We start from the raw sequence: 25,325 nt of genomic DNA, 5'->3' as shown, positions 1-25,325 counted from the left end.
TGTATTCAATACTGGAGCTGATAAATATTTTGTAGCTCCAGCTCCGGCTCCACAACAAATGTTTAAAAAGGTTCCAGCTCCGGCTCCGGAGAAAATGCTTGGCTCCAACGCTCCAGGCTCCAACTCCGGCTCCCCAGCCCTGCTGTTAGCTGTCAATAGATGTTGATTTTAACAAAAAATGCTAATTTAGAAAGCAATCTGTCGAATTCATCTTCATCCCACAAAACATTTCAGCCAAGAATGTGGATGTTGTGTATTGCTCTAAGCGTTGGAAGTGGAAGCAATAGATGAACAATAGACGTTCTTGAAGTATTACCAAAGTTGAAAAGATCGTAACCAACTCGTGAATTAGAAATTACCGTTTTTAGTCAAAGATACAAACTCAGCTTTTGGATTGGAAAAAAAAGTTACAATGCAAAATCCTGGACCGGGTGGCTTCCATTGACAAAAAGAATCCGACTTTGTGTTCCTATCTTGATAAGGTTCATCTATAAAACGAATGGACAAGTTTTTAATTTAATATGGTAAGAAAATAAACTGCAGGCAGTGCAGAATTTTTTTGTTAAATTCAATTTGCTAAGTTGACTTTGGTTTATCATAAACTTGACAACCTTGTTGAATGATTGCAACCTATATAGGCCGACAATGGGACTAGCGTTCACAAAAAAACATTCTCTGAAGATGCAACCAGACCCAGTGGCCGACCGCGTAAATGTCAGAGGATTACATTACGTGAGTACGTAGTACAACTGAACGAAAATTGGAACGCGCAGTACTGTTACCAGTCGAAAATAATTGTTTTGCGATTTCCCGCCAAAAATAAAAGGAATTTAACTTGATAAACTACAATTAAATATTGATGATGTGCAGAAGAAATGATAATACTTTTTTACACTGCTCTAAATCTCTTCTTAGCTTTGTTCACGTATACGCAACGTTAAAGTCGCAATTTAACATAACGTAGTTTACGAGTAGGCCTACATCCAGTGATGGCTCTAGTCTATATGTTTATCCCTTGTTTGACTAGCAACATATGTTGACGATATTATAAACAAAACTTATTTCCAGATTTAGGGCGTACTTGTTTTCTCATATTATTAATCACAAATTTTAAACAGCTGAAAAACACAAACTTACAAACAACATCAACAAATATGCTTCCAGTAAAGTTTCCGAATCGATCAGTTGTTGTGCAAGTGTAATTTCCTGTATCCGACGAACTTAATTGTTTCAAGCTGAGTGTAGAAGTTGTGGAAGAAAAACCATCTGAGCGTTCCCAATGATATGTTGCATTCAAATCACTCCCATAGTCCACAGAACAAGATAGATCTAGATCTTCATCTCGTTCTATGGTCAACACGTTGTTTTCAAGTCTCGCATTGTCAGAAATGTTAAACGTGATTGACCCTGAAAGGAGCAATCATCAGAATAATGTTTTTCATGTTGTGTTTACACCAAGCGCATTATCTTGAACAAAGGCGTCGCTGTCCAGACATATCTATCCACAGGTAGTTATAATAAACTTTATGTGTAACTTCAATGAAATGAAAAGCTATTGATTTAAACTCTACAGCAGAGCTATGATTCAACAGTAGATCAAACACCACCAAGAGCTACCAATTACAGACTCATAACTAACTGTTTTTTGAATCAACAGTGAAAGCTGTAAAATTTGTAGAAGCAGCCCATGAACTTCCATTAGATACGGTCACAGTAAAATTGAACTTAAATTGCGTTCCCGAATAAGCGGACAAGGAAAGAGTAAGCGTATATAACCCGTCGTCATCAGCAGACACCTAAAGAACAATAGTTATTGATTATATTTGTTATAAAATAAAAATAACCCAATACAATTTGAGTATTCTCGTGGGATAGTAAGAAATAGATTGCAACAATCTAAGAGAGTAAAAAAGAAAAAAGACGTTTTCGGGTAGGAGCGGCAAAAGGCATGGTGCACCTGACCGCCACAAATCATTATTGGAGATCAAATTCTGCAACCAACCTTACAAAAAAATGATCAAGGAACTATCTGTAAAACAGCTTATGAAAAGGAAACGAGTTGAATCTGCTTTTCTTATTAAAAATCAGAAAACACACCTAAATCTTACAAAAACAAATCTTATACCCGTCAATTGCTGACTGCAATATAACTTTACTAAAATAAACCAACACATGATATCACATGCATAGCCCATGAGTAACGGTATTGTAACTTAAGCTTTAAGCTGACATCTTCGATTACTTTCTTTTACAAATTCACAACGGTTGGCATGGTATAACACTCAAATCAGGATGTAATCTAAAGCGAATCAAAAAATTTTCACGCAGCGTCACTGTAAAAGGTGTTAGTCTTATGAAGCTGAAGAACTGAACCTGCAATATCTTGCTGAAAAGTCACCTTGCAACAGAAATTTGAATTCCGATTCTACAACTCTAGTATTAAAACGATTCAGCAAAGTAAATTTTTAACTTTAATCGTCATGTCACTTACATTTGATCGTTTAAATAAGAATATTTGTTGGTCCTTTGGCACAGTAGTAGAGGTCAAATACATTAATGCGTCATTTTTCACAATTGAACCTGGAACGCATGTTTTTTTTAAAAACATTTTTATTGTGTTAGTGGCTCAAAATGGGTTCATCCATAGGCGCCTAACCCGTGGGGGCGTGGGGGCCAGGCCCCCACGCATATTTCTGCGTGGGAGCAACTTTTTATACTGCATTGATACATAAAACAATAGATGAACTAGCGATCGGCAGCAGGAAAACATTTTTAAATGCAAACCGCAACAGCTTCGCGATAAATAATCACTAGAACGAGTAGCGATGCTACAATCCCACCCCAACAAAAAAATCTGTCATTTTTACATTGATTTAACAAAATGACTGATTTTGCTGCTTGAGACATAGCAAGAATCTACTATTTTGCGTCGATTCAATGTCATCAGATGTTGAATGCACCCAAAAACAACATAATTTGCTACGTTGACGCAGCGTGCGTTTAGCTTAATGCGCTTGCAAACAGACTCGATGTCGCTTTCGAAAGTCGAAACCTCTGCAGAGAATTGTCGCGGCAGTGAATCGCTCGCTGTGAAAATGAACTTGAAGTCTCGGCCCGAGGTAACCACTAACCAACGTAACAAGGGCTGGTACAAACCGCATGGCGCACACACGGCAGCATAATCAACGCAACAACGGACTCGCGCAAACTGCATGTCGCACACACGACCGTTGCCATAGAAACCCGATCAAAGGCGGGTAATATGCGCGTCTTTCATCTGCAACACGGGCGTATGACAGCGAATTCAAACTTGAAAGCTGGTCAGCCATAAGTTGCGATATTGTAGTGAAAAGGGAGCAATGTCAAGTCGAAAACTTAATCAAACGTCTCTCCGTAACTATTTTTCAAGGGCTGTTTACGGTGTCAGCAACTTTTAAATTTATTCAAGGTGACGTGCTGTTAAAGTGATGTAAACATGAATGATTTTGCTTTCAACAGGTATATTTTCAAGCGTATGATCAAGTTAGTATTTTCATTCCATTTACAGTATACCTTTTAGTAAACCTTTTCGTCTCTTGTTTCATGCTAATAAATCTAGTTCGTTGCTAAACTTTATGTTGTGCTTAGCTCAAAGAGTCGCAGTCCATCAACCGCTGGCCAACGCAGACGCATAGCATGTGTTTTGGTCGAGTTTTGTTTATTATAATTAACGGTAGGTCGAACGTAGCGATAACTCCGAGTGTGGCAATAAAAGCAATCCTAGTGTGACGACATAATTACGTCATCCATCTGCGTGACATTTCGCTGAATTTACGTTGCTGCTTATGAAACACGCTTTCGCCCCCACGGATAAAAAAATAGTTAGGCGCCTATGGGTTCATCGCTTTTTAGTTATAAAAATGACAACTGCAGTTGCAAGGTCAGAAAAATGTACAAACACCAAACACTTTAGCTAAATAAAGTAGTAACAATAGCCTTCACTATTTTATCAGGATTTTAACACAGAAAATCCAACGCATAAGCCTACAACAATAAAACAGAACAATATTAGTTTATGATTCAGTAACTGTTAGCTGTCAATAGATGTTGGTTTAACAAAAAATGCTAATTTAGAAAGCAATCTATCGAATTCATCTTCATCCCGCAAAACATCTCAGCCAGGAATGTGGATATTGTGTATTGCTCTAAGCGTTGGAAGTGGAAGCAATAGATGAACAATAGACGTTCTTGAAGTATTATTACCAAAGTTGAAAAAGATCGTAACCAACTCGTGAATTAGAAATTACCGTTTTTAGTCAAAGATACAAACTCAGCTTTTGGGTTGGAATAAAACGATGCCATGCAAAATCCTGGACCGGGTGGCTTCCATTGACAAAAAGAATCCGACTTTGTGTTCCTATCTTGATAAGGTTCATCTATAAAACAAATGGACAAGTTTTTAATTTAATATGCTAAGAAAATAAACTGCAGGCAGTGCAGAATTTTTTTGTTAAAGGCAATTTTCTAAGTTGACATGGGTTTATCATAAACTTGACAACCTTGTTGAATGATTGCAACCTATATAGGCCGACAATGAGACTAGCGTTCACAAAAAACACTCTCCGAAGATGCAACCAGACCCAGTGGCCGACCGCGTAAAACTCAGGATTACATTACGGGAGTACGTAGCAGGCTACAACTGAACGAAAATCGGAAGACACAGTACTGTTACCAGTCGAAAATAATTGTTTTGCGATTTCCCGCTAAAAATGAAAGGAATTTAACTTGATAAACTACAATCAAATATTGCTGGTGTAGCCTACAGAAGAAATGATAATACTTTACACTCCTCTAAATCTTTTCTTAGCTTTGTTCACGAATACGCAACGTTAAAGTCGCAATTTAACATAACGTAGTTTACGAGTACATCTAGTGATGGCTCTATACCTTTATCCCTTGTTTGACTAGCAATATATGTTGATGATATTATAAACAAAACTTATTTCTAGATTTAGGGCATAGGCTACCTGTTTTCTTATATTATTAATCACCAATTTTAAACACCAGGGAAACACAAACTTACAAACAATATTAACAAATATGCTTCGAGTAAAGCTTCCAAATCGATCAGTTGTTGTGCAAGTGTAATTTCCAGCATCCGATGAATTTAATTGTGTTAGACTGAGTGTAGAAGTTGTAACAGAAAAACTATTCAGAACTTCCCATTGATATGTCGCACCCAACTCACTCCCATGATCAACAGAACAAGATAATTCCAGGTCTTCATTTCGTTCTATCGTCAACACATTGTTGCGAAGGTTTGCATGGTAAATGTTTACTGATCCTGCAAAGTGATAACACAAGATTTTATGTTAAGTTTACATAAAGTTTGTGGTTAAAATACGTTATTCGAAATTCTTGATCTTCATCTCATTTCATGGAAAGCAAATCTTTTGTAAGTCTTGCACTGCAGAAATGTTGGACTTTATTAATCTTGAAACCAACAAAAAAATGAATTTTTTTTTATCAAAATCGTTTTTCACATTTTATTTGCAGGTGGGCGGTCAACACTAACCCTCAAAGCCGCAATCCTTAGGGCGCAAAATCTGAATGCACATCTTTTCTAAGTCTTGCATTGCAGAAATGTTGGACTTTATTAATTTTGACACCAACAAAGGAGTCAGAGTTTTTTCAATCTAAATCGTTTTTCACATTACGTTTGCAGGTGGGCTGCCAACACTAACCCGAAAAGTTGCCTTTATGTAGAACTCGAAAACTTAACATTAAAATTGTAGTCAATTATAAACAATGAATTTGGTGTGAATTGAAAAGGAAAACACGAGTTCGCAAATACTTGACGCATTCCAACTAAAACAACCGAGTTTACAACCTTTGTTAAGACAAAATGTGTTGATTAAAACAAATAAAAACCATTTGTGTGCACAATAAAAAAAAACTGGAGACCAAGACAATTTGGCGCGACATTGTTGACCGCAATTGATTTGTCACAGGCACAATTTAGCGCAAAGGATAGGCTATGTTCCGTTGAGCACTCCTTGTCGCGCGGATATGTACCAAAGTTGAATTTTTATCACAAAATATTGTTTACATTGGTAATAAAGTCTTGTTTAATGCACAAATGGCATAACATTTAAAATACGAAATTACAAGCAATAGAATCAATTGAAACTGGAAGTATAGTTATTACTCAATGCAACTACCGCGCAATTTGTTAACACAATACTTTCGAAGAACGTGTTTGGCCTTGTAGTTTTGAGTTTTACGGCACTTTGTGCATTCTTAAATTCTCATGCTTCCATCTCATAACAAAACAACTTTCGCTTTGAGTTTCACACAGCATCGTCGTTTGCGTTTAGCCTGTTTTGCACCTGAAAATAAATCTTGTTTCTTACAAGATTCCTTTGTTTTGTTTTAATTTACGTTTTTTTTTGAAGGCTCCTAAAATATCTGTTGATTTTATTGTAGAAAAGCGTCTCGGTCAGAAAAAAATAAAATTGCATTTAAATCACAAGATATATAGGCCTAGTCTGTTCATGGGAAAACAATCTTTTTATGAAGTTCCTGAAAAAGCCTCATGGGAGGCGATCTGATTGCTTACATCGAGTTAATATTGTACCGGATTTGAAATAAAAAAGCGCTTTAATGCTTAGTTTAAAAAAATATGCAAAATAGATTGCGTTTGAGAGTGCAAAAAACTGCGATTATATCATTTTTGATTTAAAGCGTTATCTCAATTTTCGACTGAACCGACTAACCAGTGGTTCTTAAACTTTTTGAGACACGCCTCCCTTTTACAATTCTAACAAAATTCGCGCCCCACCTTGTTTCAAAATCAAAAAATATTAAGCAGAACAGCAATTCATTTTCAGGTAAGTTGCATTAATGCGAAGGATGTAACTTTTTCGTGGATACCTAATGTTTAATTTGAGGATTAGTAGCAGATAATGCACATCTCAGATCGGCTTCACGTCCAAGTTTGTTTCTTGATTTTGTATTTATGTTCACGAGAGTAGAAAAACCATTTTCGCACAAGTAAGTTGATGAAAATGGAAGAAGTGTGCATACAGCCACAGACCCACACTCTTGTTAATGTGCACATATTTCATAGTGGCATTGCTTCAAGGTTGTCCCTTGCAGTAGAAGTTCATTTTAGCTTCAACAATTTCTCTTGTAAATTGTCGGGAAGAATTTTCTCATTCTGGAAGTTCGGTATCACCCAAGTCTGGAAAATAACGTTCAAATTCTTGTTTCCAAAGCTGAAGGTGGCACTCCACTACGAACTTAAGCTCGCCTTTTCAGTTCAATTTGTTTTTTCTCAAGGACAATATCGAGGTTGGAAAATGAAGCTGCGTTTCCTTTTTGAACTCGACGATGCCATAGCCCCAGTTTTGCTATGAAAGCCTGGATGGCATCATAGTCTTTAATGTGATTAGTATTCTTGCCCTGCTGGAGCAGATTTAATTTATTAAAGCCTTCGAAAATGTCCACGAGGTAGGCCAACTCGATGATGCCAAATTCCGAAAGACGCTTCTACAACTTCCGCCGACGACGATTGGCGAAAGCACTCGCTACTTGCAATCTTCATTTTTTTTAAAAGAGTCTTTCTTGCTTTGGAAAAAAGCTAAAACTTTACTTTGGTGGTCAAGGTGTTTTTTTTCATGTCGCAGATGACGCTGCGAACGAGTTGGTCTCAAACCGTCATTGTTCAGATTTTAAAGATATATGACGCATTGTGGTACAACTTGGTCATTTACTGTGACATCTATAAAGCCAAACTTCAGATAATTTTTGTCATACTTTCTCTTTTTCCCCACTCATTTTATGTCAATAGCACTGATTAATTAAAAATAAATCCATTTAAATCAATGCTAAAATTAAAAAAATAGTTTACACTGGTACTATTGTAGAATTGGGGATACTGTTATACTTCTAGCCTCTGTCACTTGTTGGTCAGTCGTTGCCATTATTATTACAACTAAAGCTCGGTGTCAGAAAGCCGTTGTGTTACGAAAGTTAAGGTGTCGCGCAAACATTTAGCAACGTCTAAAACATCACAAAGAATGCGAGATGTGACGACAACAACACGATCTACAAACACTGTGCCACTGTAACACAAAGTTTCATCTTCAACAATCGACTGTCTAGCGTAGTTGTGAAGATATGTTTAGTCATAATTCATGCAGAGTTTTTCAATTTCTTGCGCCTCCCTTGTGAGCATCACACGCCCCCCAGTTTAAGAACCACTGGACTAAGCGGAGTAACGAAAATAAATACTTAAACATTAAAAACAAAAAAAATGTAAACTGCCAACAAACAATAAAGTTAATATTGAAAATGCAATGATCAATCAGGCAATGTCCGCACTAAACTACAATTGATTGATTGAATCTTTATTCTAGGACTAGAAAAGCTTCTTTGAGAGCTCAATCCTGGCAGTTTCGCATAGCCTACTTGTAGAGGTTGTTAAACCACTGACGCAGTCCGGTCACCGAGATTGACAAAGTGAAGTTTTCGATTGTCAACGTGTTGTTGATCTTGAAGCTTCTTCGTTCACGAAGTCACGCGCTAACCAACTGAGCTATCAGGGCGGAATTAAACAGCGTTGTGTTGGCGCAGTGAGATGGCGTACGTTGCAAGTGTAATTACTTTAGTTGACCAAAATGTAGCCTAATCGGTATTGCTGTATGAATATCAAAATTTTATTTCCTCATTTCAGCATAAATTTAATTGTTTGGTTTCACTTTCTATACAGTAAACCTAGTTAGATTGTTTGAGTTTCACTTTGTTTGAGTTGTTTGAGTTAATTAGATAGAGTTTCACTTTTAGTAGCGCGTGACTTCCTGAACGAAGTCACGCGCTAACCAACTGAGCTATCGGAGCGGAATTAAACAGCGTTGTGTTGGCGCAGTGAGATGGCATACGTTGCAAGTATAATTACTTTAGTTGACCAAAATGTAGCCTAATCGGTATTGCTGTGTGAATCACAAAACTTTATTTCCTCATTTCAGCATAAAGTTACTTGTTCGATTTCATTTTCTCATTTCAGTACACACTACACAACTACACATTTACTGGTTCGGTTTCATTTTTCTTTACACTAAAATAACTTCGTTTCGTTTTGCGTTGGAAAACGTGCAAGAATCTAAGAACATAGAAAGTGATGTAAAACTCAAATCGCGAGGGAATCACATCTGAGCTGATGCTAAAGTCACATAAAATATCGTAGCATTACATAGTGATATACAGAAAGTTCTTTGCCACAAATTCTACGCAACAAGAAAACATACTATTTATTCCATCAAGTAAAGCGAAATTACTTATAACTATATTCATAGTTAAAATATAAGCTTATTATTTGTTCGATAGCTTGCCCTTTGTTGTTTTCAATATTATGTCATAATATTTATATACAAACATAAAATATCTAAATGTGCTCAATAGAAAGCAGACTTTGCGACAAAAAGTTTTGAGGTGATATTCACCCTGTGACAATTTGTTTCTGCAACAAATCAGCCTGGGTTGTCAGTCTCGCACCAAGTTGGCCGTGCCACGATGTCGTGTACACAAAAACAGTCATATTGGTTTGCTATCACACGATTGAAGTGCACATGACAAAACTTTAAAAATGAAAATATACTATGCCAGCTAGATCGCTTAATTAAAATGTGCATATCAGTAAAATAGAACTACTACACAATTCAAATATATTACTAACTATTTGTTGGGACTACAGTGAAAGCTGCTTTACTACTCCACGTCGTTCCAAGACTATTTGTTGCAATGCAACGCACTGACGTGAACTTGACGTCAACCCCTTGATTGAATGAGCAATGACCGTTTGTAGCCCCAACAGTGGCAATGTCGCGGCTGTAATTGTTGTCATCGTAGAACCTCCATGTACATTGATGCACAACTGGATTAGCGTCACTTGAACAATTCATGACAAGATTCTTATCAGATCAAACATAATATTTTCCATTCGAAAGAAATGAATGATCAGACTTAATGAAGTTGATAACAGCAGAGACAGGACGGTCTGTAAAACAACATAAATTCAACAATTGCCTACTAGTGTCACTGCAACGAAAGGACAAACAAAGCACTCCCTAAAACAATACATAGCTTTAGGTTACTAAATATTATAAACAAATACCCGTTATTCAGTTGCCGTGAAGGTTTGACGAAGATGAAAAAACTTTAGCATCTTTCATTAAATATTAAACGCTATCAACTTGCTTCGTTAAAGACTCAGCTACAGTTGCTCCATTAATCTTTTTTCTACTTGAGCTCAACTAGCAGCAGAAATGGCTTGGCGAAATTCTATCGCTTTGGAACAGTTTGCTGACTACATTTAGTTGGCAAGAAAACATATGTACTTCAGAAGAAGTTACGACATGCAACAAAATACAGTAACTAACTACAAGAGACACAGTGGTAGTTTTTCATTGAAACCAAATAACTATATTTTGATTGTCTACTTTCACGCTTAATTTAACAAAGCTTTAAAGTGATTTTTTTCTACGCCCATCTCTCCCCACCAAACTCCCGTCCTTGATATCCTAACTGGTTTTGAACTTCAGAAACAGGATTGGGTGACACAAAACCGCCAATGAATCGGAGGTTCATTCACGAATTTTTATTTGTTCATATTCATCAACAAGTTGTCTTATTTTTATGATAGTTATCACAAGATGAACCTCTGATAAAAAATGAACTTTGCTTGAGGAGGACCGTTTTGAAGTATTCTTAACACATTGGGGCATGGGGCCTCTGCTGCATGTTATTGGGGTGGGATGGAGCAGAGACTACCTATCATAATCTTTGACTGCCCTATCAAATCTGCTCCAAATAGAATAACTACAGTAGCATCGGTTTACTTTATGACTTAACAGGAAAATGGCTTCGAGATGTTCTACCGTCCTGCTGATCACAAAGTTTCTGCTTCATACAAAAAAAGCATAAAAATTGCCTTAAATTTGCAATTCATATTTTTAATTTGATGACTCCAACTATTTCGGCTTTGACGAACAGACTTATTGGCTTTATTTGTTCAAAAATTGTATCTTATGTTAGGTTAAGGAAACAATGTTCTTATTATACTGTAAACCTTCTTCCGCCGTCATTTGTACTATATCATACAATATATTTTCTGACTGGTACGTTTTTAGTTTTGACGAAGCGCACTATCGTGACATATCACAAGTCGGTCAAAACGATTGATATACTTTTCCTTTCAAATGCCTTAGTTAGAGGAACGCTGCAGGTCTTGCTACATAAGGAAATAACTTTTTTAAATACCCAAAAGTTTGACTAGCCTATATAGCTTAACAGGGGTCCAAGTCTGCAAGCATGAAAGGCCGCATTAAGGTCTGAGAAAAACTTTACGGGTCATATAAAAAAAAGTCCATAAAATAAGTAGTCCTAAGATCTACCAGTACTCCTGCAGTCGTGTGTGCTTCAATAGGTGCAGCACAGAATGAGAGAAAGGATAAACTAAAGTTGTTTCAACTAAACCAAATTGCTTCAACGGCATTGCCGCACGTAACATATTCGGACAAGCAACCAATGTTTGCGAAATTCTAAAACCTGTGCAACATTTCTGAAACATAATGTTTTAATCATCGAGAACAAACTTAAAATGTCTAACAACTTAATTTCAACACCTAATACAAACTTACAAACAACGTCAATGTATATCCTTCTCTTAAAGCTTCCAAATGGATCAGTTGTTGTGCAAGTGTAATCTCCAGTATCAGATGACCTAAATTGTGTCAGGCTGAGTTTAGAAGTTGCAGAAGAAAAACCGTATGGACCTTCCCACTGATATGTCGCATCCAAATCAATTCCATAATCAACAGAACAAGACAATTCTAGATTTTCACCTCGTCTTATCGTCAACAAATTGTTGTGAAGGTTTGCAGGGTGAATGATTACTGATCCTGAAAGGTGATAACACAAGATGATCTTTTATGTTAAGTTCACATAAAGTTTGTGGTTAAAATATGTTATTCGAAATCTGCATCTCATTCCATGGTAAGCCCATTTTTTCTCAGCGTTGCACTGCAGAAATAGTGGACTTTATTAATCTTCAAACCACCAAAGAAATCAAAGAGTTTTTTTTATCAAAATCGTTTTTCACATAATAGGCTATTTGCAGGTGGGCTGCCAACACTAACCCTCAAAGCTGCTTTTATGCTGAATTCGAAAACTTAACATTAAAATTGAAAAATTAAATTACAAACAATGAATTTGGTGTGAATTGAAAAGGAAAAACACAAGTTTGCAAATACTACGACGCATTCGAACTAAAATAACCGAGTGTCACAATTTCTTTCTATCTCTTACCAGGAAAGAGACTTGGAAAGGTTTAATGACGTAGTTTAATGGGTTATAACCGAAAAGCAGTCAATCAAATGTCGAATAGTTCTACTAGTGAAATGATAATGAAAATTCTTGAAGGACTTTAAAGAATGGTTCAGCACTTCCAGCAACTAATCAAAGTAATAGTAACAGTGAACAGCAATAGATTCCAACGCTTACAACTATTAATCGAGTTTAACGTAATCCACTCACAGCTTCTCATACGATTCTAATTTCATTCAGAAATTATATTAGCATCAACTTTGCTTTACTCGTATTCAATAACTTCAACTCTCGATCAACAATAACCTTTGCGTCTATTACCAACTGCCACTACTACAACAATGATCACTCATAATAATGATACGCAAATTACACCACTATTTATAGCAGGTTGTTTGGTCTAGTAACTTCCAGAAGGTTACGTAATGTAACATCATAAGAACTCATTGTTCTGTCAAGTTGCACTACACGTAAACAAGCAAGTTAAAGAAGCTTCCAGATTTGCACGTCAACAAAAATGTTCTAGAAATACGTCACGTAATAAAGATTTCGCAATCAAAGATCCGCTGGTAAACCTTCTTATGACGTCATGACAAGCGACATTTGGCAATTGTGAAAAACAAAAGAATATTCTAGGTTTGCATGTTACAGAATGATCTGGAAGTACGTTACATAATAAAGATTTTACAATCAAAGGTTACTACAGGTCAATAACCGATAATAACACATCGCACAAGAATTCCATAACTAAAACAGCGCGTTCGGTCAAGACACAAAGCAGCCCGTCGTGAGGCATTGCACATTGATTGTTACACCGAGTTTGCAACCTTGGTTAACACAAAATGTGTTGATTAAAACAAATGAAAGTCATTTGTGAGCACAATAAAATACTGGAGACCAAGACAATATGGCGCGACATTGTTGATTGCAAATGATTTGTCACAGACACAATTTGCCGCAAAGGGTATGTTCCATTGAGCATTATTTGTCATGCGGATATTATTGGCATACCAAAGTTGAATTTTTATCACAAGATATTGTTTACATAGGTAATAAAGTCTTGTTTTAATACACAAATGGCATAATTAAAATAAAAAATTGCAAGCAATAGAATCAATTGAAACTGGAAGTACCATATATTTTATTACTCAATCCAACTACCGCGCAATTTGTTAGCCCATTACTTTCGAAAAACGTGTTTGGCCTTTGTAGTTTGGGTTTTACGCAACTTTCTGGGTTCTTAAACTCTCATGCTTCCAGCTTATAACAAAACAACTTTCATTTTGAACTTCACACAGCACAGCACCGCCATTTACGTTTCAGTCAGTTTTGAACCAGAAAATAAATTTTGTTTCTTACAAGATTCCTTTGTTTTGTTTCAGTTTCTTTTTGAACACTCTGTTGATTTTATTGTAGAAAAGCGTCTCGGCTAGAAAAAAATAAAATTACATTTAAATCACAAGATATAGTCTGTTCATGGGAAAATACTGTTTTTCTGAAGTCCCTAAAAAAGCCTCATGAGAGGTTATCTGATTGCTTACATCGAGTTGATGTTGTGCCGGCGCTTTTATACTTAATTTGAAAAAAATATGCAACCTAGATTGTGTTTGAGAGTACAAAAGCTGCGATAAATAATTTTTACAATAGATTGAGTTTCACTTTTAGCAGCATGATCGTTGCTTACTTCACAATGTAGATATTGACGACCTGTCTTAGCCTGATGCTGCGAGTTCGCTGTGGTAATAGCGAATTGCACTAGCTTTCGGAACATTGCGCTGTTAGGACAGTTTCTGCTAATTCTGCCCTATCTTTTTGCAAAGGAGAAATTAAAATTTAGCTCAGAACGGCGAATTTTGAAAATGTAAGTTCAGAGAGAAAATCCGAGGTGTGGCAAAACTTTTTGTATTGTAAATCTACAGAAAAAGCAAAATGTAACTTTTGTCAAGCCGTTTTGAAAGCTTCAGCGTTTAGTACAAAGGGACAAATAACTAAATTCGGAAATTAGAAAGGACTTGAAGAAAAAGGTTTAGGTTTCGAATCGACGAGCGTTGGAATGCCGAACTGGTTCACCTTTTTGGGTACCTCAAGAAACCTTTCCAGATTGATCAACGGCAGGATCCGCTTGGTCATGAAATAAAACGTCAGAAACTCGCTGCCTTGGCCACGAACGTTCTTCAAAGATTGTTCCCAAGCCCAACTGTTGAATTGGATCGAGGCTCTACTGAACAGCATGAAGATGCCATTACAGAAGATAGTAGCTATGACACTGAAATGACTTTAGCTCAAGAGTCGCATGCTTTCGTAGTAGAAGATGAAAGTGAAAAAGCACAAAACTGTGATATCGGCGCTCGAGTAATGCTGAAAGAAACGCTGCTATATAAAGCAAGCAAAAAAAGCCAGAAAACCTTAACAATTTATATGAGGCATTGAAAAGTATTAAGCCAACATCTGTTGAGGCTGAACGTGCATTTTCAGCTCTTGAATATTTTGCAAGCAAAATCAGAAATCGTCTTAACGATGATATTCTCGATGCTCTCATGTTTTTGCGTCAGTAGCCTATTACAATAAATAATTAATCGTGGTTTGTGTAGCTTGCATGTGTATTTTCCTACTTTGGTAATCCCGACAAATCCCGGGATTAAGGAGTAAAAATCCCGGGATTTCAAATTTGATCCCGAAATCCCAACCCTAGGTATGATGAATCATTTTCTTTGATGAAGCGAGGGCTTCGTGGCTCAGTCGAAGGTTATACAATAGATTGAGTTTCACTTTTAGTAGCGCGTGATTTCGTAAACGAAGCCACGCGCTAACCAACTGAGCTATCAGCTATCGAGTCGGAATTAAACAGTGTTGTGTTGGCGCAGTGAGATGGTTGCAAGTGTAATTATTTTAGTTGACCAAAATGCAGCCTAATCGGTATAGCTGTGTGAATATCAAAACAAAATTTTGTTTCCTTATTTCAGATTAAATTTACTTGTTTGGTTTCATTTTCTTTACACTAAACCAATTTCGTTTCGTTTTGCGTTGGAAAACATGCAAGAATCTAAGAAAATGGAAAGTGATGTAAAACTCAAAACGCGGCGAATCACATCTGAGCCAATGCTGAAGTCACATAAAATATGATAGCATTACATAGTGACATACAGTAAGTTCTTTGCCACACATTCTGTGCAACAAGAAAACATACTATTTACTCCATCAAGTAAAGCGAAATTACTGACAACTATATGGTTAAAACATAAGCTTATTATATGTTCGGTAACTAATTAGCTTGCCCTTTGTTGTTTTCAATATTATGTCATAATATTTATAATTAAACAGAAAATATCTAAATGTGCTTAATAGAAAACAGACTTTGCGACAAAAAGATTTGAGGTGATATTCACCCAGTGACAATTTGTTTCTGCAACAAATAAGCCTTGGTTGTTAGTCTCGCACCAAGTTGGACGCGCCACGATGTCGTGTACTCAAAAACAGTCATATTGGTTTGCTATCACACGATTGAAGTGCACATGACGAAAGTTTAAAAATGTCAATGCACAATGTCAGCTAGATCGCTTAATTAAAATGTGCATATCAATAAAATAGAACTACTACACAATTCAAATATATTACTTACTAGTTGTTGGGACTACAGTGAAAGCTGCTTTACTACTCCACATCGGTCCAAGAATATTTGTTGTAATACAACGCACAGATGTGAACTTGACATCAACCCTTTGATTGAATAAGCAGTGACCGTTTGTATCCCCTACAGTCACAATGTCGAGGCGGTGAGTGTTGCCTTCGTAGAACCTCCATTCACATTCATGGACAACTGGATTGGCGTCACTTGAACAATTCATGACAAGATTCTCATCAGATCGAACATAATATTTTCCATTCGAAAGAAATGAATGATCAGACTTAATGAAGTTGATAACAGCAGTGATAGGAGGGTCTGCAAAACAACATAAACTCAAGTCTCAACAATTGCCTACTAGTGTCACTGCAACGAAAGGACAAATAAAGCACTTCCTAAAACAATACATAGCTTTAGGTTACTAAATATTAAAAACAAATACCCGTTATTCAGTTGATTTGAGGAAGATGACAAAACTTTAGCTTCTTTCATTAAATAAAAGCTATCAACTAGCTTCGAACTCAGCTACAGTTGCTCCATTAATCTTTTTGCTACGTGAGCTTAACTAGCAGAAGAAATGGCTTGGCGATACTCTATCACTTTGGAACAGTTTGCTGGTACATTGAGTTTACAACAATTACACTTTGGTAGAAGTTACAACATACAAAAAAATACAATAACTAACCACAGTAGGCACAAGAGTAGTTTTTCATTGAAACCAAATCATATTTACTTTATTAGTCTGTCATTTTGGCCCTAGTGTTGTTTAGTGTGTGATTATGACTATTTGGTGAGTTTGGTAAGTAGTATCAAATTTATTATTTTATGTCCAACATGTGAACAGCTTTAAATATGATTGATACAAACAATTAAACATATTATGCAAAACTTTGAATTGTTTGTGATGCAGCTTTTGAAAAATTATAATTAAACAGAAAGCAACATTATTGAAAAACAGGTTTAGCTATATTCTGTGTTTATCATCTACTATGATCTCATAGTTATTGCTATGATGATTGATGACCCAGTATGATGTCAAAACTTACCTGGGTCTGCCTGAGATTGGGCCTCTGTCATCCACACGTGCAGTGTTCCACCTGGAAAAAGTTCAAATATTTTGTTATAAGAATTCTCTTTACAATAATACAAGCCAACCAGCCAAAGGTAATGTAAAGAATGAGTAAACAATCAAATTATCTGCAAATATTAAAGTTTAGCAGCGATCTTTCTCAGTGAGAAATGACAATGCAGTAGATAACCTATTTTTGAAATTAAAATAACTGTACTATATCACACATCTAAGTGGACTGCGTGAAGACACAAATCTAAAAACCGAATTTGCAAGGAAAAATATTGAAAATTTTTGGGTTGGCCTTAAGATCGTCATTCGTCATACAACAAAAGCAACCTGTCAGTCCAGCACAAACTGATATATGCGTGATTATATCTCAAAACGTCAAGAAAATGAAGTATCTTCTGACAGGTGTCAAACCGACAACAATGCTTGATATGAACGACTCGATTACATGTCTTGTAATGCGAAGAAATTTATTTTCACACGAGTCACTCGAGTCAGTTCAATCATATATAGCTTCGATCAGCTAGAAGCTAGATTATCTTCAGTTAAGCTGAAAGCAAACAGCACAAAAATCAAATGATGAAAGTGCAAAGGACTGAAAAAACGTTTTACTCTAGCTACGTCAAAGAATTGATGGAAAAACTTACAATCAAAGGCGAAATAAAAGGAAAATGGCATGAAAGAGTATGGTATAGTATATAATTGTACCATCATAAGCCTAACCAGAAACACATCAACAATACGAAAAATGTTGGTTAAAATGACAAAAGGTATAAAGTCTGTGCTTAAACCGATAATGACGAAAAGAATTAACTGACATCAAATTACCTAGAACTACATCTACAGAATTAACTACATCAAACGATATCCAAGTGGTAACCAGACAACTTCTTGCACAAAAAAAAATGTTAAGAAGTTTAACCTGGAAGTTGTCAGGTTACCACTTGGATATCATTTGATGTAGTTAATTCTGTAGATGTAGTTCTAGGTAATTTGATGTAGTTAATTCTTTTCGTCATTATCGGTTTAAGCACAGACTTAATATCTTTTGTCATTTTAACTAATATTTTTCGTATTTTTGATGTGTTTCTGGTTAGGCTTATGATGGTACAATTCTATACCATACTCTTTCGTGCCATTTTCCTTTTATTTCGCCTTTGATTGTTAGTTTTTCCATCAATTCTTTGACGTAGCTAGAGTAAAACGTTTTTTTATTCCTTCACACTTTCATCATTTGATTTTTGTGCTGTTTGCTTTCAGCTTAACTGAAGATAATCTAGCTTCTAGCTGATCGAAATCGAAGCTATATATGATTGAACTGACTCGTGTGAAAATAAATTTCTTTGCATTATCTCAAAACTTGTCTTAATAACATTTTAGTAAAATGACTATCAATGTAAAACTCATATGTGAGTTGATTGCAAGTTAAATTTGTATATGCTCAGAGTTTTCCACAAGTATTTGATTTTCCTAGTTCCCTATTAGATTTGCTGATTCCAACTTTTTTCTCATATTATTTCAATGTTTCTTGGGGTTGAGCCATAAAAATATAGACAAATTTACAGGCTGCCAGACAGTACTGTTTTTAGGCATCATTTGAGAGGCCAATCAAATTGGGCGACAATCTTGTTGCATTTTTTGAAACTATTTCTTGCAACTTATTTCATCAATATGTTTTTGTGTTGTGCCATTTTGCTGATGAACAGGTGTGTTTATCTGTATAGCCCCACTGATATTAAAGTAAGTCGTGCTAACTGACAAAAGGTCAGAAATAAAAGCTAGGTATCATTCTCAACATCATGTGATAGTCTAGCGCAGTCACCAGAAGAACGCAAGTTATTTTATGGTGAATATTGTTAGCTGAAAAAATGTTTATGAACTGTCTTTATAAAAGAACACCTTACAATAAATTGTCAATTCGATAAGCATTTTGACATAATTAATAAACAAATCATTTGCACATTACAAATAAAATGTAAAAAGACAATAAAAAAGTTTTACTCACTGAAAAAACTGTAAAAAACAAGGTAGACAGATACTTGGAATTTCATTTCATTGCTGTTCACATCAATTCAATTTACATCACAAAATAGCTACAAGTATGCATGAAAAAACCTGTTATAAAACAATTACATGCAGTTGTAACAGTCATACTCTTTAAGTACTATCAATAACTACCTAACTGCAAAGTCACCTGCCACAAAACAATGAAAATAATTACAACGGCTCATGTAGGTTAGATGTTTAGAAGCAGCATACTTTTACAGTACTTCAAAAACAAATGCAAACACCTCAAAACTTAGAATAATGTCTTCACACATGCTGATAGTTGAATTGTCATTTCAAAACATGTTGTTGAGTAAGAAAGAAAAAAACCATAACCCAACCAGGACCAAGCAATATGCGGCAGCATACAAAAAACGAAATGGCCCGTTTCGGCTAGTAATACAAAATCCTTCTGTAAATCCAACGACGCCTTCTGTTTATTTAGAGAATTTTGTATTTTATTCCACAATAATGTTTCTTTTGCATTCCGACAAAGAAAAATAAATTGAAATGAAGTTTAGCAAAAAATGTTTGAACTATTAAATTGAAATGTTTGCTTACATAAAATCGACATGTATCCTACGTCACCGTCTGTATGCAAACTTAGAATATATTAGAATCCTATAGGAAGGATTTTGTTGGATTACAGAAGGATTATCGTTGGATTTTCAAAAAATCGCCGAATAGGGAACTAGCCGAAAAAGACTGTAGCCGAATAGGGAACAAGCCGAATCGGACTAGCCGAATAGTAGCAGACCCTACAAAAATTGTTTTGTACATATTGAATATGTACAGGTAATTTTATGGAACCCATTAAACTAGGTTAATTGCTTTGACTAACACTGATTGTTTTCATTATCTGATGAAGTTATAAAAGTTTCTGTGTGTTTTGAAAGAATGTCTGCAACTCACAGCACTTCTTCTTCTATCGAGTCTTCTAAAGTTCGTTGATACACCACAGATTGACACATTCTTCCGCAACGGAGTTATACACTGACAGGTCCCACCTACTGCACCGGGTGGCAAGCCGAGGGCAAACAAGAAGGTGGTCCGCTGTTTGGGGCTCGGTGCCACAGATACATGCAACAGGGCCCGTGTCGTAGCCCCACTCCACCATTGCAGACTTAGTACGTCCAACACCGGTTCGGAGTCGATTTAATGTTTTCCACTTTGCCCAAGGAGCGTTTGCTCCTAGGGGGAGGGACTCTGATGGTGGGATCTTCATTTCAGTGTATGATGGGTCATTTTCGAATTGTTGTTTCCATTGCTTAAGTCTTGTTTCTTCTTTTGTTGAGGTTAGTGGCTGAACGTGTGTTAGGAAGCTTTTTCTTGATTTCAACCGGGTTTGTGCAGCAGTTTTTTCATATAGAGGATGTTTTCATCACATGTTTGTTTTAGCCTTTCAGCTTGACTGTTAACGTCTCTTCTTATGTGTGGTGGTGCAATACCAGCAAGCAGATAAAGTTTGTTGGTATTTGTGGGCTTCAGACACCCAGTAATAAGACGACAATAATGATTGAGTACCGAGTTAAGCTTCGATGATTGACAGGACCTGTTCCAAACAGGGCATGCATTTTTTGCTGTGGAGTAGCACAAAGCCAATGCGGTCATTCTGAGGGTTTGTGGATTAGTGCCCCACCCAGAGTTGGTAAGCTTCCTCAGGATATTGTTTCTGGTGTTAACCTTAGCCTTTGCGTTTTCAATGTGCTTTTTGTAGCTGAGAGTACGGTCCAGTGTCACTCCAAGGTAAATGGGGTTAGGGCAATGTTCCAGCTCTGCTCCCGACCAGGAGATTTTGAGGGTCCTTGTAGCTTCTATGTTTTTTAGGTGGAAAGAACATACTTGTGTCTTTGAAGGGTTAGCTTTGAGGTGATTGTTGGTATGATATTGTGTTAACTCCTCGAGCGACTTTGTGAGGTTTTGTTCTATAGCAACAAAGGTCTTTTCTTGTGATGTTATGCAAAGATCATCGGCGTATATAAACCGCTTAGTGTGTTGATCTATCGGCTGATCGTTGGTGTATATGTTATACAGTAACGGTGCTAGGACACTTCCTTGAGGAAGTCCATTCCGTTGATGATGCCAGCGGCTTGTTTTTGAATTCAGGATAACTTGAAATCGTCTGTTGTGGAGTAACGTTGCTATAAGCTTTGTTACTGCAGCATCTTTGGACATCTGCAAGATCTTTTTCAGCAGGAGACGATGGTTAACTGTGTCATAAGCCGAAGATAGGTCAACAAATGCAGCACCAGTAATCATACCTTTCTGGAATCCGTCTTCAATATGTTGCGTTAGACACAGCAATTGACCTGTTGTTGACTTTCCAGGTCGAAAACCAGCTTGTTGGGGAATTAGGTGTGGTTCAACAGAAGGTGATATTAGTCGGCCAAGAATTAACCTCTCGAACAATTTGTAAAGGTGACACAGTAAAGAAATTGGCCTGAAGCTTTTTGCTAGAGATGGATCTTTTCCAGGTTTCAGAAAAGCAATGATCCGTGCTTTCAACCAAATCTTTGGGATGTGTTTCTTTGCCATGCAACAATTGAACAGTTTTGGAAGCCACTTTCTAGCCAAAGGACAAAATGTTTTATTTCTTCAGTGAAAAATAATCTCTCTTTAGAAGTTTTAGTAGAATTCGCAGCTACTACTGTGTAGTGTGCTGACAGGGATCGCGACGTGAACGCTTCTACTATGATCCCCAACTCACAGCACTAAAAGCATTCTTTCTTTTCTTGAAAGTATCCAAATACAGTACATGCATTTGTGGCATTCTTGCCATTCTTCAAACTAGGCTATGGCCATGCTTGCATAATAGTGGATGCCACACATTTTCTTGCACATGAAGTGGTAGCAGTCACGTTATTTCATTCAGGCACTGCAACCGCTGGACTGTGTTGCTATCAAGCGCTGTAAGATTGGCATTTCTATTTTGAAATCGGTAAATTGGGCAAAGTTGTATGATATGTTGTGCAGTTTAGGAGACTGATCGACATATACAGGATGACAATTCGGCAAGACCCCATTAAAGATGCCACAATAACAGTGTGTAACACCCAATCAGGAAAAAGGCCATTTGACTAATCGGCATGATGAGACAGAAAACGAAAGATTATGATATAAATTACAAAAACTCATCAGCCTAAAAATCAAAAAAAGACTAAGGGTTGAACTGAACCTAAATAATTTAAAATGTGTGTACTGTGTGTGGTAAAAGACTATCCTTTTTAGTTGTACTACTGTATTTTATAATTTTTAAAGGTACCTAGGCTGTCAAAGGAAATAAAGGTTTAGAACATTGCCACATGTGGCCAAAGAGGTACACTTTACTAAGTGACCACTAATAGAACATCACCTCTTTTAGCTAAACCTTTAATTACATTTTTATTTCAAATAAGACATTTCAAAGCACTCTGGTTCATTTCAGGAAATTTATTACAAGCTTGATATCAACATAACTGAAAAGGTCATGCAAAACAAACCACATCAACAATCATACGGTACTGTTCTGAGAAGTTGATTACCTGCCAAGTTAGATGTTTTTTTTTACCTTCATGCTTTTCAATCGTTCTGACTATATTGTCAAACTTATCTACAATAACAGAATGTAAGAAGCCGGGTAGATGAAAGCATTATGATAATAGCATGTCTCACTTAATCATCGCATTTATCTGCTTATTATACCTGTTACTGATGTATGTTCAATTTCAAATGTGTTGTTCAATTTCAAATCTCCAGTAGCATGTGCAAACAACTTATCTAAAACCTAATGCTTTGGTAGAGAGTTTGCTTTGTTAAGCACAAAAAGTTAAGCCATACACAAAATATAACATAATTAAAATAAAATGCATTTTTATTTTAATTATGTTATATTTTGTGTGAAATAAAGTATGCTAAACCCGCTAACGTTACTATGTTTTATTTCTCTATGGTTCAACCTAATCATTTATTAACAATTGGACCTTAAATATAAAACTGCAATTTATAGACCTACTCATGGCATATATGTCCTAGGTAGCCGTTGTCCTAGGTAGCCTATAGATGTTTTGTATATGTAGGCTACTTTCTGATATTCAGTTCAGTTTGTTTTTATTTCTGGGTGGCACCTGACTTTGGTGACTTTCTGGTCTTTTGCTACCATCCTTGTGGTGCAAATTATTTTTGTTTATCTTGTTTCATATGTTTTTGTTTATTTGACTGCAGAAAAAAATAAACTGAACTGACCAGGTGCCACAAGAAAAATCAATATTAGCCAAACAAAACAAAAGTCTATAAAAATGTAGAAGTGATAAAATGCGAACAATATAACATGCTTGCTACTGAAACAAGATTTTCCTCTTGTCCTGGCTTCATTCCCACTTCAAGTGGGATCGCCGGGGCAGATTGCAGACTGCAGTCCTCCACATCACTTTGTCAGCAACATCTTCCTTCTTCACTCCCACTATTTCAAAACATTTTGCTACACAAACTCTACATCTTCTTTTCAGCCTTCCTTGCTTTCTACCAAAACAGGATAATCAGTTTAAAATATGTCATAGTTGCAACATACTTTACTTAGCGACACTTCCAGATAGAAACAAGCCTGGCAACTTAAATAAAATCTACTTAAAGGAAAGTAGTTAAATTGTAAATATGGGGTGCAACCTATTTCGTCCCCTGAACACTTCCTCCGTCCCCATTTTGTACCTTGAAAAGATCAAGAAAAGAATATAACAGAGCCAAAGTCGATGATCGGAGTTGCCGCAAACATTTCAAAACTTCTCTCGATCTTTTCAGGGGACGAAATAGGTTACAGGCTTTGAAATTCGATTTTGTTGACAGCGGACAAACATGTCCGGTCTGACCAGCTATCTTGGCTGACAAATTAAGTCTCACGGCGGTCACACCAGTTTTAATGTCGCTCGTCATGCTTAATTACTTTATCTTGAACTACATCTACAGTTTAGAAGACTTTTTAAAATTTCAGCGAAGTCACTCTGAAAGGCTTTCATCAGACCAACGATCTGCGCTTGAAGAGTCAAAGTGCCACCGACGAAATCGGGATACCATACGAATTGTTGGATGCAACCTATTTCGTCACCTGAACAATTCGTACCCCAATTTTGTCCCCTGAAATCGGGGTACAAAGTGTTCTGGGGATGAAATAGGTTGAATCCTTGGCTTAAACATTTCTAACCCTGCGTCATTGCATAGCACATACAATTGTTGCGAGAATATAATTTATAGCACGCATCTAAAAAATGTTAATACTGTATCCTTTAGCTTCCACTCAAGCAGGAAAGCTTTGGATTTTTACATTGCTTCAATGATTGATGACATTGAATCAGCATAACAAAGGTGAATTCCTCGCTAAGAATGGATGGGAGTACCTACTTTTACACTAATCAGCGCAATTTAGTTCAAGTCTTACATCACAATGTCTGGCTTCAATCTCCGAGTAATATTGATAAGGCAAGGTTGGTTACAAAATTAGATCCTACGAGTAGGCTAAATTTTGCTAGAAAGAAAAGGCCCAGGAAAAATTCTATAAGTCAGAATGAATATGATGAACCTACTTGCCCTTTATCACTTTCGCTCACATGACATGCAAAAATAAACCTAAAGAAAAAAGCCTACTGTAGTGAAATGTTGCACAGCAGAAAACAGTAAAGTTAGTGCAGAAGTTTTCCGACTCGTGCCCAGAGCATTGTGACGCATGAAGCCACACGACCTCGTTCAGTGGAAGTTAATCAGTTATGTGGCGTATTAGGCAGCTAGGCTACAGGGCGCTTTGACTTTTCAAGCGCAAATCGTTGGTCTGATGAAAGCCTTTCAAAGCGACTGCGTTGAAATTTTAAATAGTCTTCTAAACCGTAGATATAGTTCAAGATAAAGTAATCAAGCATGACGATCGACATTAAAACTGGTGTTTCCGCTGTAAGACTTAATTTGTCAGTCGAGATACGGTAGCTGCTCAGACCGGACACGTTTGTCCGCTGTCAAGAAAATCGAATTTCGAGGCCTGTAACCTATTTCGTCCCCTGAAAAGATCGAGAGAAGTTTTGAAATGTTTGCGGCAACTGCGATCAGCGACTTTGGCTCTGTTGTATTTTTTTCTCGATCTTTTCAAGGTACAAAGTGTTCAGGGGATGAAACAGGTTGCACCCCGAATTGTTCAGGGGATGAAATTGGTTACATCCGTAAATATGCACATAGCTTAAGCAGGATCACATTTTAACT

At 36.6% G+C, this 25,325-nt stretch overlaps 1 protein-coding gene across 2 annotated transcripts in view; it reads right to left on the bottom strand.

Moving 5' to 3' along the window:
- LOC145781156 (uncharacterized) overlaps nt 1-11,821 on the bottom strand; it is a 122,531-nt gene extending 110,710 nt beyond the window's left edge. For both annotated transcript variants that reach the window (XM_082592923.1, XM_082592925.1), the window contains exons 1-8: nt 11,679-11,821; nt 9,716-10,036; nt 5,063-5,323; nt 4,287-4,415; nt 2,492-2,580; nt 1,640-1,796; nt 1,138-1,407; nt 360-488 (exon numbers count right to left, since the gene is read on the bottom strand). In XM_082592923.1, the coding sequence (XP_082449049.1) occupies nt 360-488; nt 1,138-1,407; nt 1,640-1,796; nt 2,492-2,580; nt 4,287-4,415; nt 5,063-5,323; nt 9,716-9,941 (1,261 nt within the window). In that variant the 5' untranslated portion in view covers nt 9,942-10,036; nt 11,679-11,821. The remainder of the gene's footprint in view (nt 1-359; nt 489-1,137; nt 1,408-1,639; nt 1,797-2,491; nt 2,581-4,286; nt 4,416-5,062; nt 5,324-9,715; nt 10,037-11,678) is intronic.
- Nucleotides 11,822-25,325: the final 13,504 nt, after the last annotated feature.

This window comes from Aplidium turbinatum, chromosome 12 (genome assembly GCF_918807975.1).
Source record: "Aplidium turbinatum chromosome 12, kaAplTurb1.1, whole genome shotgun sequence".
In the NCBI taxonomy this organism is placed as follows: domain Eukaryota; kingdom Metazoa; phylum Chordata; class Ascidiacea; order Aplousobranchia; family Polyclinidae; genus Aplidium; species Aplidium turbinatum.
The sequence above is the reverse complement of the archived record's forward strand: the minus strand, read 5'-3'. Positions and strand labels throughout refer to the sequence as shown.